This window comes from Aethalodelphis obliquidens, unplaced genomic scaffold (assembly GCF_003676395.1).
Source record: "Aethalodelphis obliquidens isolate GAN/ISIS:26980383/991018 unplaced genomic scaffold, ASM367639v1 scaffold35, whole genome shotgun sequence".
NCBI lineage: Eukaryota > Metazoa > Chordata > Mammalia > Artiodactyla > Delphinidae > Aethalodelphis > Aethalodelphis obliquidens.
This window is the reverse complement of record NW_020837979.1, coordinates 8076494-8093477: the sequence shown is the minus strand read 5'-3', so window position 1 is coordinate 8093477 and position 16984 is coordinate 8076494. Positions and strand designations below refer to the sequence as shown.

General features: G+C 44.7%; 1 protein-coding gene across 1 annotated transcript in view; it reads left to right on the top strand.

Annotated features, from left to right (window-relative positions):
• The window catches only part of VWA3B (von Willebrand factor A domain containing 3B), a 207997-nt gene that overhangs the window by 33022 nt on the left and 157991 nt on the right, over nt 1-16984 (top strand). Inside the window, exon 8 of the mRNA XM_027128900.1 lies at nt 9368-9483. Coding sequence (XP_026984701.1) covers nt 9368-9483 — 116 coding nt within the window. The remainder of the gene's footprint in view (nt 1-9367; nt 9484-16984) is intronic.

Here is a 16984-nt window from a genome sequence, read left to right as displayed (position 1 = left end):
TTCTATCCTGTTTCGTTAATCTATATTTCTGTTTTTGTGCCGGTACCATACTGTCTTGATTACTGTAGCTTTGTAGTATAGTCTGAAGTCAGGGAGCCTGATTCCTCCAGCTCTGTTTTTCTTTCTCAGGATTGCTTTGCTATTCGGGGTCTTTTGTGTTTCCATACAAATTGTGAAATTATTTGTCCTAGTTCTGTGAAAAATGCCACTGGTAGTTTGTTAGGGATTGCATTGAATCTGTACACTGCTTTGGGTAGTATAGTCATTTTCACAATGTTGATTCTTCCAATCCAGGAACATGGTATATCTCTCCATCTGTTTGTATCATCTTCGATTTCTTTCATCAGTGTCTTATGGTTTTCTGCATACAGGTCTTTTGTCTCCAGAGGTAGGTTTATTCCTAGTTATTTTATTCTTTTTGTTGCCATGGTAAATGGGAGTGTTTCCTTCATTTCTGTTTCAGACTTTTCATCATTAGTGTATAGGAATGCAAGAGATTTCTGTACATTAATTTTGTATCCTCCTACTTTACCAAATTCATTAATTAACTCTAGTAGTTTTCTGGTAGCATCTTTAGGATTCTCTATGTATAGTATCATGTCATCTGCAAACAGTGACAGTTTTACTTCTTCTTTTCCGATTTGGATTCCTTTTATTTCTTTTTCTTGTCTGATTGCTGTGGAGAAAACTTCCAAAACTATGTTGAATAACAGTGGTGAGAGTGGGCAACCTTGTCTTGTTCCTGATCTTAGTGGAAATGCTTTCAGTTTTTCACCATGCGAACGATATTGGCTGTGGGTTTGTCATATATGGCCTTTATTATGTTGAGGTAAATTCCCTCTCTGCCTACTTTCTGGAGGGTTTTTATCATAAATGGGTGTTGAATTTTGTCAAAAGCTTTTTCTGCATTTATTGAGATGATCATATGGTTTTTCTCCTTCAGTTTGTTAATATGGTGTATCACATTGATTGATTTGCATATATTGAAGAATCCTTGCATTCTTGGGATAAACCCCACTTGATCATGGTGTATGATCCTTTTAATGTGCTGTTGGATTCTGTTTGCTAGTATTTTGTTGAGGATTTTTGCATGTGTTTTCATCAGTGATACTGCCTGTGGTTTTCTTTCTTTGGGACATCTTTGTCTGGTTTTGGTATCAGGCTCATGGTGGCCTCGTAGAATGAGTTTGGGAGTGTTCCTCCCTCTGCTATGTTTTGGAAAAGTTTGAGAAGGAGAGGTGTTAACTCTTCTCTAAATGTTTGATAGAATTCACCTGTGGAGCCATCTGGTCCTGGGTTTTTTTTTTTGTTGGACGGATTTTTTTTTTTTTTTTTTGTGGTATGCAGGCCTCTCACTGTTGCGGCCTCTCCTGTTGCAGAGCACAGGCTCCGGTTGCGCAGGCTCAGTGGCCATGGCTCATGGGCCTAGCCACTCCGCGGCATGTGGGATTCTCCCTGACTGGGGCACGAACCCATGTCCCCTGCATCGGCAGGCGGACTCTCAACCCTTGCCACCAGGGAAGCCCTGTTGAATGATTTTTAATCATTGTCTCGATTTCAGTGCTTGTGATTGGTCTGTTTACATTTTCTATTTCTTCCTGGTTCAGACTCAGAAGGTTGTACTTTTCTAAGAATTTGTCCAATTCTTCCAGGTTGTCCATTTTATTGGCATACAGTTGCTTGTAGTAATCTCTCATGATCCTTTGTATTTCTGCAGTGTCAGTTGTTACTTTCCTTTTTCATTTCTAATTCTACTGATTTATTTCTTCTCCTTTTTCTTGATGAGTCTGGCTAATGGTTTATCAATTTTGTTTATCTTCTCAAAGAACCAGCTTTTAGTTTTATTGATCTTTGCTATTGTTTACTTCATTTCTTTTTCATTTATTTCTGATCTGATCTTTATGATTTCTTTCCTTCTGCTAACTTTAGGGTTTTTTTGTTCTTCTTTCTCTGGTTGCTTTAGGTGTAAGATTAGGTTGTTTATTTGAGATGTTTCTTGTTACTTAAGGTAGGATTATATTGCTATAAACTTCCCTCTCAGAGCTGCTTTTCCTCCATCTCATAGGTTTTGGGTTGTCGTGTTTTCGTTGTCATTTTTCTCTAGCTATTTTTTGATTTCCTCTTTGATTTCTTCAATGATGTCTTGGTTATTAAGTAGTGTATTGTTTAGCCTCCATGTGTTTCTATTTTTTACAGATTTTTCCCTGTAATTGGTATCTAGTCTCAAGGCATTGTGGTCAGAAATGATACTTGATATGATTTCAATTTTGTTACATTTACCAAGGCTTGATTTGTGACCCAAGATATGATCTATCCTGGAGAATGTTCCATGAGCACTTGAGAAGATAGTGTATTCTGTTGTCTTTGGATGGAATGTCCTATAAATATCAATTAAGTCCGTCGTGTTTAATGTGTCATTTAAAGCTTGTGTTTCCTTATTTATTTTCATTTTGGATGATCTGTCCATTGGTGAAAGTGGGGTGTTAAAGTCCCCTACTATGATTGTGTTACTGTCAATTTCCCCTTTTATGGCTGTTAGTATTTGCCTTATGTATTGAGGTGCTCCTATGTTGGGTGCATAAATATTTACAATTGTTATATCTTCTTCTTGAATTGATCCCTTGATCATTATGTAGTCTCCTTCTTTGTCTCTTGTAATAGTCTTTATTTTAAAGTCTATTTTATCTGATATGAGTACTGCTACTCCAGCTTTCTTTTGATTTCCATTTGCATGGAATATCTTTTTCCATCCCCTCACTTTCCATCTGTATGTGTCTCTAGGTCTGAAGTGGGTCTCTTGTAGACAGCATATATACGGGTCTTGTTTTTGTATCCATTCAGCCAGTCTATGTGTTTTGGTTGGAGCATTTAATCCATTTACATTTAAGGTAATTATCGATATGTATGTTCCTATTACCATTTTCTTAACTGTTTTAGGTTTGTTATTCTAGGTCTTTTCCTTCTTTTGTGTTTCCTGCCTAGAGAAGTTTCTTTAGCATTTGTTGTAAAGCTGGTTTTGTGGTGCTGAATTTTTGCTTATCTGTAAAGGTTTTAACTTCTCCGTGGAATGTGAGTGAGATTCTTGCTGGGTAGTGTAATCTTGGTTGTAGGTTCTTCCCTTTCATCACTTAAAATATGTCCTGCCACTCCCTTCTGGCTTGCAGAGTTTCTGCTTAAAGATTAGCTCTTAACCTTATGGGGATTCCCTTGTATGTTATTTATTGTTTTTCCCTTGCTGCTTTTAATATTTTTTCTCTGTATTTAATTTTTGATAGTTTGATATGTCTTGGCATGTTTCTCCTTGGATTTATCCTGTTTGGGACTCTGCACTTCCTGGACTTGATTGACTATTTCCTTTCCCATATTAGGGAAGTTTTCAAGTATAATCTCTTCAAGTATTTTATCAGTCCCTTTCTTTTTCTCTTCTTTTCTGGTACCCCTATAATTCAAATGTTGGTGTGTTTAATGTTGTCCCAGAGGTCTCTGAGACTGTCCTCAATTCTCTCCATTATTTTTCTTTATTCTGCTCTGCAGTAGTTATTTCCACTCTTTTATTTTCCCGATCACTTATCCGTTCTTCTGCCTCAGTTATTCTGCTATTGATTCCTTCTAGAGAATTTTTAATTTCATTTATTGTGTTGTTCATCATTGTTTGTTAGCTTTTCATTCTTCTAGGTCCTTGTTAAACATTTCTTCTATTTTCTCCTTTCTATTTCCAAGATTTTGGATCATCTTTACTGTTTTTACTGTGTGTTCTTTTTCAGGTAGACTTCCTGTTTCCTCTTCATTTGTTTGGTCTGGTGGGTTTTTACCTTACTTCTTCATCTGGTGTGTGTTTCTCTGTCTTCTCATTTTACTTAACTTACTGTGTTTGGGGTCTTCTTTTCACAGGCTGCAGGTCTGTAGTTCCCGTTGTTTTTAGTGTCTGCCCCCAGTGGCTAAGGTTGGTTCAGTGGGTTGTGTAGGCTTCCTGGTGGAGGGGACTAGTGCCTGTGTTCTGGTGGATGAGGCTGGATCTTGTCTTTCTGGTGGGCAGGTCCACATCTGGTGGTGTGTTTTGGGGTATCTGTGGACTTATTATGATTTTAGGCATCCTCTCTGTTAATGGGTTGTGTTGTGTTCCTGTCTTGCTAGTTGTTTGGCATAGGGTGTCCAGCACTGTAGCTTGCTGGTCATTGAGTGGAGCTGGGTCTTAGCGTTGAGATGGAGATCTCTGGGAGAGCTTTCGCTGTTTGATATTCCATGGAGCCGGGAGATCTCTGGTGGACCAATGTCCTGAACTCAGCTCTCCTACCTCAGAGGCACAGGCCTGACACCTGGCTGGAGCACCAAGCCCCTGTCAACCACATGGCTCAGAAGAGAAGGGAGAAAAATAGAAATAAATAAATAAATAAAATAAAATAAAGTTATTAAAATAAAATATTTTAAAAAATTATTTAAAAAAATTAAAATGTAATTTAAAAAAAGAAAGAAAGAAGAGAGCAACCAAACCAAGAAACAGATCCACCAATGATAAGTGCGAAAAACTATACTAAAAAAAACGGACAGACAGAACCCTAGGACAAATGGTAAAAGCCAAGCTATACAGACAAAATCACACAAGGAAGCAAACACATACACACTCACAGAAAGAGAAAAAGGAAAAACAATACATATATATATATTTCGAAAGAAAAAGGAAGAGCAACCAAATCAATAAACAAATCTACCAGTGATAATAAACTCTAAACACTAAACTAAGATAAACATAAAACCAGGAACAAATTAGATGCAGGAAGCAAACCCCAAGTCTACAGTTGCTCCCAAAGTCCACCACCTCAATTTTGGGATGATTCGTTGTCTATTCAGGTATTCCACAGATGCAGGGTACATCAAGTTGATTGTGGAGATTTAATCTGCTGCTCCTGAGGCTGCTGGGAGAGATTTCCTTTTCTCTTCTTTGTTCGCACAACTCCTGGGGTTCAGCTTTGGATTTGGCCCTGCCTCTGCATGTAGGTCACCTGAGGGCATCTGTTGTTGGCTCAGACAGGACAGAGTTAAAGAAGCAGCTGATTCGGGGGCTCTGGCTCACTCAGGCTGGGGGGAGGTAGGGGTACGGATGTGGGGTGAGCCTGCGGAGGCAGAGGCCAGCATGACGTTGCACCAGCCTGAAGCGTGCCATGTGTTCTCCCAGGGAAGTTGTCCCTGGATCATGGGACCCTGGCAGTGGCGGGCTGCACAGGCTCCTGGGAGGGGAGCTGTGGAGAGTGACCTGTGCTCACACACAGGCTTCTTGGTGGCGGTAGCAGCAGCCTTAGCGTCTCATGCCCGTCTCTGCGGTCCACGCTGATAGCCGCGGCTCGCCCCTGTCTCTGGAGCTCATTTAGGCGGTGCTCTGAATCCCCTCTCCTCACGCACCTGTAACAATGTTCTCTTGCCTCTTCGGCAGCTCCAGACTTTTCCCTGGACTCCCTCCCGGCTAGCCGTGGTGCACTAACCCGCTTCAGGCTGTGTTCCCGCAGCCAACCCCAGTCCTCTCCCTGGGATCCGACCTCTGAAGCCCGAGCCTCAGCTCCCAGCCCCCACCCGCCCCGGCGGGTGAGCAGACAAGCCTCTTGGGCTGGTGAGTGCTGGTCGGCACCGATCCTCTGTGCGGCAATCTCTCTGCTTTGCCCTCCGCACCCTTGTTGCTGCGCTCTCCTCCGCGGCTCTGAAGCTTCCCCCCTCCACCACCGAAGCTTCCCCCCTCCGCCCGCGAAGGGGCTTCCTAGTGTGTGGAAACCTTTCCTCCTTCACAGCTCCCTCCCAGAGGTGCAGGTCCCATCCCTATTCTTTTGTCTCTGTTTTTCCTTTTTTCTTTTGCCCTACCCAGGTACGTGGGGAGTTTCTCGCCTTTTGGGAAGTCTGAGGTCTTCTGCAAGCATTCAGTAGGTGTTCTGCAGGAGTTGTTCCACGTGTAGATGTATTTCTGGTGTATCTGTGGGGAGGAAGGTGATCTCCACGTCTTACTCCTCTGCCATCTTGAAGGTCTCCTTGTAAACTATCTTTTCAATGGTAGCTGTCTCCTGATCTGTTGGCCTCACTATACCTGAATAATAATAATAATACCTACATTTCAAAACAACCCCGTCTGTGCATGTGAGAGAGTTTGTGTCTCTTGTAGAGAGAGACCAGCTCCTTATGTGGTAACAAGGAGAATGGCTGAGTTCTTTCCTAAGTCAGCCTGTCTAAAATGGGTAAAATGCCCACTCTTGAGCATTTGTTCTCAAATTTAGCTGCTCATCATATTGGCCTGGGAGACGTGGGCTTCACCTTGCAGGCTGATTTTGCACAGTAGAGGGGAGTCTGGGAATATGCAGTTAGGCTTTCACTTTGCAAAGCCTTTCACTACCTAGGAATCTTGATTAAAATGCAGATGTCTTGACCACAGTCCCAGAGATTCTGATTTTCAGGATCTAGGGAGGAACAGGGATATGCATTTTTAACAGGATCCCTGGTGATTCTGAAGACCAGTGCTCTGGCTTCTCATAAAGCGCTTTGAAATCTTTTAACAGCAGGTGTTTGGCTTCAATTCTGGGCTCTTGAAACCCCCAAATACAGAAGGGGCTCACTGCCCCCACTTTTGCTAGTGGAGAGAGAAAAACCCAGCTGGCGGGGCCACCTTTCTTGCTGGTCCTCTACTCAGCTCATGTGGGACACTCTCTGGGAAGGTGAGAGGCCAGGGAGTAATTTAACACGGGAGAAGCTGCAGTTCAGCCCCTGACTTTCAGGTCATGCTCCGTGGAGAGCGGATTCTGCAGAAGAGGACGGGGTACACCCGGGCCCTTCTGTCCCTCCTCTAGTCCTGGGAAGTGAGGCCAACCCACGACCAGCAGTGCCCCTGCCCGCTCTGCTACCTGCCAGCCCACCTCCTCCCGGGCGTCCTGGATGGTCTCAGTGCATCTTCTGCTGTTGAGCCCCAGCTGAAGAGCAGTTATTATCAAACTGTAAAGGGCGCGTCCTGAGCATTTCAGCTTGCAGGGAGGCTGGACTCTGTGTCCCCCGGTGCCTGAGGCTGTGTCTGGACAGAGCCACCAGCTCTCAGACACAGCGCTACACTCCTCAGACTCTCCAAAGAGCCTGACTTGATCGTGATTTGCTTTCTGCACAAGCGAGGCTGTATTAGCCAGAGGAAATGTCTGCCCTGTTCTTCAGAGTAGAAAATTCTGGGCAAAGGCCTTGGCACTCAGAGTGTGAGGCCTGTCAGGACAAACCTCGATCATCCCCCCGTCTGTCCTGCAGGGAGGTCGTAGTGAGACAGGTGCGGACCTGGGACCCTTTACTGCAGTGCCTGCAGCTGGACAAACGTCTCCTCCAGCAACAGAATACAGAGGAACTATAAGGGACTAAAAATAACTGCCTGCATGGGTAGTCGGGGCAAATTATGAACAATAAAATACAAAAAGGCCAAAACCCAGCTGCTATTTCTGAGGGCCTGGGAGCAAAAGCAGGGTCCTGAGCATGATCCCTGCGCACAGCACCACCAAGGGGATGGGCAGACCACCTAAGCCCCCCCCTCCAGCCCCACCCACTGATCTGCCTCCACCTTCACTGCTTAGCGAGGGAACCTGCTACTTGTTTTCATGCCCTTGTGCTGCAGCAAGAGTACCAATAAAGCCTTGCCTGAATTTCTCTGGCCTCTTTTATCAATTTCTATTGATTAAGGAGTCTGAGAGCCCAGGCTGGTAACAATGGGACGAAGGAAACTGGGCATTTCTGTTTTGGAGGAAGCCCCTGCTTTCATTGTCCCAGTGTCACCTGAAACCCTTTAGAAATAGATGAGACTGAGGCCTTCTATGGCCCAGGCAAGGCCCACAGACCTCTCCCGCCATCTGCCCATCCTTCTGTCCATCCCAGCTCATGTTTCAGGGTTCTTTTTGCGTCATGAGTGGCGATAGGCAGGGATGGTACTCTTGAGAGGCCAGAGGAGCATTACTCAGAGATCTCCTCTGCCATCTGAAAGAAATTTCCTGCTATTACTGATTTTTTGGATTCCAGACAACTGGCTTTGAGGGTGCGATTTAGCCCATCATCACCTGGAACGCTACACCAGTGCTTAAAAAAATTTTTTAAAATTGAAATACAGTTGATTTCCAATGGTGTGTTAGTTTCAGGTATACGGCAAAGTGATTCAGTTTTCTACACATGTATGTGTATATATGTATACATGTGTATAGATATATATTCTTTTTTAGATTCTTTTCCATTATAGGTTATTACAAGATATTGAGTATAGTTCCCTGTGCTATACAGTAGGTCCTTGTTGGTTATTTTATGTACAGTAGTGTACATATTTTAATCCCAAACTCCTAATTTATGCCTCCCCCCCTTCCCCCTTTGGTCACTACAAGTTTGTCTTCTATGCTATGAGTCTGTTTCTGTTTTGTGAATAAGTTCATTTGTATCTTTTTTTTAGATTCCACGTATAAGTGATATCATATGATATTTGTCTTTGGCTCACTTCACTTTGTATGATAATGTCTAGATCCATCCATGTTGCTGCAAATGGCATTATTTCATTCTTTTTTATGGCTGAGGAATATTCCATTGTATATATACACACATCTTCTTTATCCATTCCTCTGTCAGTGGACACTTAGGTTGCTTCCATGTCTTGACTGTTGTGAATAGTGCTGCTGTGAACATTGGTACATGAGCGCTTTTTTAGCTTCAAGCTGCTTATGAATCCCCTGGGGATCTTGTTGAAGTGCATATTCTGACTCGGCAGATCAGGTGGGGCCCGGGGAATGTGCATCCCTAGCCAGCTCCCAGGTGCTGCTCCTAGGACCACACTCTGAGAGGCTGCCTTAAAAACGTGCCCACACTGAGTTCTTTTCATTAGTGCTGATGCTCAGGTCCTGGGGAGGTGTGTATTTGCCAAGTGAAAGTTGACTGAAGCCCCTCAGCAGTGGGCAGATGAGCCAACGCTGCCTCTTGTCACCAGCTTTCAACAGTGAACCCGCAGGACTCTGGGCACTGTTGGGCCCCTCATTAGCCTCTGGGCTTGTCCAAACTGTGTTTACATGATTGAACCCTGGGAACAAAAGGGTAAGTCTAAGCACAGGGTATCATTTTTCCAGGGTCGATAAATACCATTTGGTTGAGCTAAGTATCCTCTAATGAACAGAAGAGTCATCAGTTAAAATCCCAATGGCTCCGCAATTCTCTGGTGCCTTCCACCTTCCTGTCTTTTATTTGTGGGAATTGACAAGGCACAGGGAAAAGCAGTGAACACTTGGAAGATGCCTAGCACCACAGAAGAGCAAGTTCCCAGTCTTGGGAGGATGAATAGATAGTGCGCAGAGATACCACTTACTAGCCTGATGTGGCATATCTCTTCCTGTTTCAGATTCCATGCATTTGCAGAGAGAACAGAGTGCGTGGAACTTCCTGCCTTCCCCATTAAGGATGGCGACAGTGTAATTACTTGGAATTCAAGGAAACTGAAAGGAAAACTCCCTCCAGGTACCTGGGATGGAAAAGAAACAGTGTACTTTATGTCTTAATAACTTCAGATGATCCCTAGCCTTAGCTCTAGGGCGGGACTCACCCTACCTTTTGTATTATTCCTGTGGTGCAAGGGCAGAGTTCTTGGATGTTAGTGGGGAATTTGGCAGCCTGGCAACCAGGCATAAGTGTATTACCTAGGGAAGTGGCCTCAGTGAGATGTGTCTCCTAACTTGGGAAACTTCTGGAGACCTGGCCCCAGGCGTGTCAGCGCACTCTTAGTTCTTGGCAAGGCAGAGCTGCTCTGTTGCCCAGGTTGGCTGGAAGCTGTAGCGAGGATGCCCTCACTTCTTGTGGGTTTTCTGTTGCTTCCCCATCAGTGATGGCGGTGTTTCTACATGCACATGAGGGATGGACCTGCCTCTTGTGAGGGCCAAGGCCACACAGGAACCTCTATGGAGGCTGAGTGAACTTCCCCTTTCATTCAAAGGATGTGATCAGAGAGTTTAACAGGCGTAGAGAACGAGGTCAGGAAATAAGTGAGAAATAGTACTGTGATTCGGGAAACCAGCACTAGAAGGTTCCTCAGGAAGCAGGAGATGGGAGTTTCTTCGGGGAGCTGATGAAATTGCCAAGTGCCAACTACACTGAGTAAACGCCGCCGAGAAGAGCAGGGACGGCAGCTCCTGTGGGACCGTGACATGATGCGGCGCGGGGGTGGTTAGAAGTCTGAGAAAGCCCACCCCCACCTCCACCTTCCTGCTCGTTTTTACTAATCAACAGAAGGATTTCTAGCTTCAAACAAGGCAGGAATTACTCTTTGGGGGTTGTTTGGGGCTGGGGGAGAAGCTGCAGGATACACATGCTTGCAAGTTTCCTCTGTTTACATAACAGTGTTGCAAAGGCTCCTGGGAGAAGGGCCCTGGGACTGGGTAGGAGGCATTTGCAATCCCGGGCTAGGGGGTCAGGTGGAGACCCAGGCAGGGGGTTGAATCACAGAGTGTGTCCTAGACACACACTTTGTGGATTCAGGTTCTTAGTGCCCCAAAGCAGAGCTGGGGAGAGGTTCCCGTCGAGCTCGTCAGGGCCGCTGCCTTAGGTAACTTACAGCTTTGCTCTGATGGTGAGGTGGACATTTCCAGGGAATTTGAGAAAATGTCAGTTGATAAGCAAGATTGATGCTAATCTAAGAAAAAAAGTAATTTAGGATGTATGCCATGCCTTTGAAAGTAATTTACAAGATTAAGCCTAGTGGGCAATGAATCAATGAAGTTAAAGAATGTGAGATGTCACCAGCTCCCCAAGGTGTGCCAGTGACCATAAATGGGGTTTCATTTGGGCCTGTGCGTTCCTTGGCAACTTAGTTATAGAGGGAAGCACGTCTGGCTGCATAGCTTACATTTTCAACAACCACCGTCTTTCCAACCCCTGTGAAGCATACGAATCAAATTACAGATAAAAACATTTTTCTTAGAATGAAATGCGCAGAGCGTGGCCTGCCATCCTAATGCCATTTCAGTGATCACGTGTTCTGAATTTGGGAAGAGTGTCCCAGATCCTAAGTATGTGATCTTGTCTCCTCAATCCATCAGAATGTCCCAGGAATGCCAACATTTCAGAGCCTACCTCTCCCACTCAAAAACTGGCCAGAAATCCTTGAGACGATTTTTGTTTGCAAAATGTGTGGTTTTCAACCTCACTCGGGCTCAGAGGCAGTTCTCCAATCTTTCCCCGATCAGTTTCCCCTCCCTGCTTCTCCATCATTTGTCTCAAGCATTTATCAGTGTGAGTTTCCTCAGGCCCTCTCTAGTTTGGGAAGGGAGGGTGTCTCCTCGGGAGATAATTTTGCCTTCTGTTGTGTAGAAAAGACAGACTATCAAGGGAGGGGCTAGAGAAGCATTGCTCAGAGAAGTGAACTGGCAACTGAAAGAAATGTCCTGCTGTTTCTGACTTTGAGGTTTCTAGATAGTTGGCTTTTTAGCCTGTGACTTACCATCACCCCATGTACCACATCAATGCAAAAAACCTCTGTAGTCAAAATAATAGTTTTAAAAATTGTTGTGAAATGTACATAACATAAAATTTACCATTGTGACCATTTCTAAGTGTTAAGTATATTCCCTAAATTCAGTAGTGAGGTGTCAAGTACATTCACCTTGTTGTGCAACCCAGTCTCCAGAACTCTCTCCATTTCGGAAAATTGAAACTCTGTACCCATTAAACAACTTCCCATTTGTCCCTCCCCACAGCCCTCAGCACTTAACATCCTACTTTGTGTCTCTGAATCTGACCGCTCTAGATGCCCCATATAAGTGGGGTCATACAATACGTGTCATTTTGTGACTGGCTTACTTTATTTAGCGTAATGTTCTCAAGGTTCATCCATGTCATAGCATGAGTCAGAATTTCCTTCCTTTTAAGGGCTGAATAATATTCTGGTGTGTGTGTGTGTGTGTGTGTGTGTGTGTGTGTGTGTGTGTGTGTGTGTGTGTGTGTGTGTGTGTGTGTAGGGTGCAATATCTCATACTATCTCATGACATGATCCCAGCCATCCACATCTCCTGAAGCAAATCTCTCTGTTTCTAGAAAGGAATGGCTTCTCACCTGCACGAGGGCGGGGCTGGAGCAGTGGCTTTGCACCGGGATCCCAGGACGTTGGCAGCCCTGGCTGGGTGGGTCATAATCTCGGGCTCCCAGGAGTTGAGTTCATGAACCTGGGCACTGAGTAGACTTCTCCCCTTTCCCTTCCAGGGATGACTTTCTGCCTTAGAAATTCTGCTTTCTTCCGGCGCAGGCTCCATCCCGTGTAGGAATGCTCCATCAGCCTCGGATGGATTCCCCTCACTGCGGGGAGCAGGATCTGTGATTTAGATGTAAGAAGGGTGGGGGATCTAATATGGCAGGTGACGCTGACCTGAAGCTGCAGCTCTACACTCTTCCTCCTCGTGGCCATCCTTCCCCTTGGCTTTCCACCCAGAGTTGGGTGGGTCCCTGCTCATGTTTATATTCACGGGGCATACAGCAGGGGGGTGGCTGCTCTGCTGTGTAGCCAGCACCTTCCATGTAGGTGTCCTTGCCTCTTTCTCTGTTTAACTACTCTCCTTGACTATTTACTGGGGAGGGGAAAGGGTGCCAACAGAGCCTAGATTGCTATGGGACCAGAGTGATGATGCTACCTTCTGGAGCTCCTCTGAGCCACCCAGTCCCCTGAAGTTTGGCTTTCCTTCCCCGTTAATGAGTGTGGGTTCTCTTAACAGTCTCTGTGTACTGTGAAATATTCATTTCACTTATAAGCAAAATAAAACAGAGGCATGTTGACTTTCCCCAAACTCCAGGCATTTTTCCTTGGGAAAGATTTCTCTCCAGGACTGAGCAACACTTTCCCCATTCTTGCCCTGGGTCTGGGCTCTCCCTCCCCCACAGTCTCCTAGCAGTCACTGACTGCAGGTTAAGGAGTAGGCCTGATGGGCAGGTAGCGGGGGTCTCCTTGTCTTGACACCTGGCTTGTAGAGACCTGTGGACAGTGCTCCTGCCTCTCTTCCTAAAGTCCTTAAACATGGTGTTACTGAATGCAAGTTCACGTGCCTGATCCGTAGTGAGGCCAAACAGTACTGAAATGTCCGAGTTTGGAGCAGAGAAAGGTTTACTGCAGGGACACACAAGGAGATGGGTGGCTTGTGCCCAAAACCCCAAACTCCTTGAAGGGTTTCAGCAAAGCACTTTTAAAGGCCAGGTGAGGGAGGGGTGTGGTTAGTTGTTGCAGACTTCTTGGTGTTGGATTCCTTTGCTCTTGCAGCTGTCCACATAGGTCAGGTCACGATGTTCCTGTAAACCTCCAACAAGGCAAATGTTATTCTCTGTTCTGCAACCTTTTATCTCTGTATGAATGGACTCTTAAAGGTCAGAGCCCTGAGAGTAGGCTATCCTGTATATTTCAGGCTACAGGCAACATTCTCTTACAAAAGGTGCAGAGCCAGCATGATTAAGCACAAGCAACAAAGCACAAAGGGTTACAGTAAAAGGAACAGGTCTAACATGGAGTCAGATTTGTTCTTCCTGTTACAGTGTCAGCCCGGGCTTGGCTGCAGTGATGGTCTTCATCTGTCCTGTCTAGTAGAGCTATGGCTACTGCTGCTGCTGAAATAGTCCTTCTTTCCTCAGAGTCTGAAATAGTGGCCCGAAAATCATCTTCTACACCCCTCTATTTCTGGGTCTTCTCAGGGAGTCAGGGAAACTCATCATTTAAGCAAACCCCAACAAGTGGCCTTTTTGCTGATTGCTTTGTGTCTGATCAGGACTTAAACGTATTCCGTGGTATTCTTTGAAACTCGGTTTCATCCCAGGCCACTGGTGTTCCCCAAGTCGGCAGTGACTTCTGAGAGGCCACACGCCTCAGCACTCCAGTTCCTCCTGGGTTACAGCCGTCCACTGGAGATGAACTGGCTCCGGTGTAATGGTTTGTGGGGGGACACTGCCCACTGCCCCTGACAGGCTCAAGTGAGGCCCCCTAAGTGGCAGATATGAATGTCTGGTCACAAAAACAAGTCCAGCCAGACACTTGCTTTGATTTCTAGAATTCAGTTTAATTTTTGATTCCGGTGCCCTTCTATCCCAGTGGATTGGGGGGAAATTAACCCCAGTCATTCCCAGGGACTCCTCCTGAGCTTTTCCCACAGCTTGGAGATCCTAGGCAGTGCTAAGGCATCGGGAGGGGTCTCTAGTAATTAGACATCTCTTCCTGCAAACCGCCCTATAAATACCCATTGTCCCCGTCTCACGGCCACTCCAGGTTGAGCAGTTCTCTGCTGCTCCCGTGCTGGCTTCGGATGTGGGAGTCGTTTGCAGACTCTGCCCCACCCCCGTTCACCCTGCGCCTTGCTCCCAAGGTGCTGCAAAGACACGGAGCCAGTTCCCACCCTCTCCTGGGATGCTCTCCTCCTCTCCCCCAAGCCAAGGGGAATGTCCTTCTAATCTGGGATGACTCCTCTCTACCTCCTGCTTCTTAAAGCTGCCTGCTCTGTAAACCCCAGCGCCTCTCCTCAGGGGTTAGGCTTAAAAGGAAAAAGCCAGAATGTCTTGCAGCCTATTCCATCTTTCTGCTCTGCCTTCTTTGGGGCAAGGAGAGAATGGCTGCTTGAATGTGGAGGGAGTGGGTAGGGAAGAGAAAGTAGAGGGAGAACAGATTACCATCAAAAATATGATCCAAAAATATGATCCAACGACACGCATACATACGACCTTTTTATAAGAGTGAAACCCTAACCCCAGGATGGGTTTTCTGTGGAGGTAGATAATATAACTAGTTACTTTCTTTTTTGATTTTATAAAATAACACTTCAGGAATCAGTGCTGGAGAATGGAAAATGGAGAGTTCGTGCGTTGTTAAGTTGGTGCCACCTGTAGCTTTGGAGCTGCTCTGTTAAATAGGGAGCCGCTGACCACATGTGGCTACTGAGCACGGAAATGTGAGTCCGATTTGAGATGTGCTGTAAGTATAAAATACACCCTGGATTTCAAAGACTGAGTGAGGAAAACAGGTGAATTATGACATGAAGAGTTTTTAATATAGATTATATGTCACAATGATAATAGGAACATATGGGTTACGTCAAGTATATTAATAAAATTAAGTTTTTTCTAAGATTTGGCTACTAGAAAATTGGAAATTATACTTGTGGTTCACCTACCATTGAATTAGTATTGGATAGCGCTGCTCTAGAGCCATGCTAGCTGCCCCGTCGATTACGTAGCTGTGTAACTTTGGGAAAGCCATTTAACCTTTCTGCTTCCTTTCCTCATCTATAAAACGGGAAAAATAGATTGTTATTATTATATTATGCTATATTATATTAGTTGTGTTAAATGATGATGAGGCAGAGAGGAATAAGGCTCTGTCCTATGTTCAATGAACGCAAATGCGGTAAAATCAAGAGCCTGGGCTTTGGAGTCAGGCCTGGGTTTGGATTTGTCACTTAGCTGTGTGATCGTGGTTGAGGTACTTAACTAATCTGAGCTTTAGCTTTCTTAGTTATGAATGGGGATGATGATGTTTACCTTATGGGTTGTTAGGGATATATATATATAGATAGATATATATATGCGTGTGTGTATATATGTGTATATGTGTGTATACACTGTATGAAACACTGTGTGTATACACACACACACACACACACACACACACACACACACACACACACACACACACACAGTGTTTTATGTAGTACCTGGCTCATGGTTAGCCAGTCAATAATTATAACTGCTGTTACTGCCATGACCATCATCATCCTGTGGGTAACCCTACTGTTATTACTACTAGGTAAGCAACTTAAAGACTAAGTTCTTCTCCCGTTGCGGAGCAACAGGCTCTGGACGCGCAGGCTCAGCGGCCATGGCTCGCGGGCGCAGCCGCTCCGCGGCATGTGGGATCTTCCTGGACCGGGGCACGAACCCATGTCCCCTGCATCGGCAGGCGGACTCTCAACCACTGCGCCACCAGGAAAGCCCTTAAAGACTTAAGTTTTTTTTATCACTTTTACTTTTCTTCTGTCATCCCAATTCCCATGTTTGTTTTAGTTTTAATATTTCTGCTATTAAGTACATTCTGTTCTCACTTGTAGTCCATCTCCTTTGGTTTCCCCAGCCACCTCTTGGTTGGCTAAAATTTATCTTCTAATAGTTTCCTCAAGGAGGGAATCAGAGGAACAATATGCCCAGGGTTTCCAAATGTTCTTTTCTACGTTTTTATACTTAAAGGACAGCTTGGCTGGATAGAACGCCCTTGGCTCGCTTTTTGTTTGTCTCGTGTGTGTTACGGGTGGTGCTGCAGGGTCTTCTCATAGTCTGTGCTGCCGAGAAGAAATCCAAGGCCAACTTGAGTTTTTTCTTTTGTAAGTGACTTTATCTTTTTGCCTGGTTGCTCAGAGGTTTCTTTTATTCCACCAGCTTTATTGAGATAAAATTGACATATAGTATTGAGAAAGTTTAAGGTGTACAATGTAATACACATATATATTGTGAAATGATTATCACAATAAGCTTAGTTAATGCATCCATCACCTCACATAATTACGTTTTTTTGCGTGTGGTGAGAACATTCAATTAGAAACCTTCAAGCGTATAATACTGTATTGTTAAATGTAGTCACCACACTGTACATTAGATCCCCAGGACTTATTCATCTAATAACTGAAAGTTTGGACCCTTTGACCAATTTCTCCCCATTTCTCTCAGCCCCAGCCCCTGGCAACCACCATTCTACTCTCTCTTTCTATGAGTTTGGCTTTTTTTGGTTTCCACATATAACTGAGATCATACAGTATTTGTCTTTCTCTATCTGACTTATTTCACTTAGCATAATGCCCTCGAGGTCCATCCATGTTGTTGCAAATGACAGGATTTCTTTCTTTCTCATGGATGAGTAATACTGCATTGATATATTTCAAATTTTTGTACCCATAAAAATATATAAAATCACATTTTCTTTATCCATTCATCTGTCAGTGGATGCTTTGGTTAC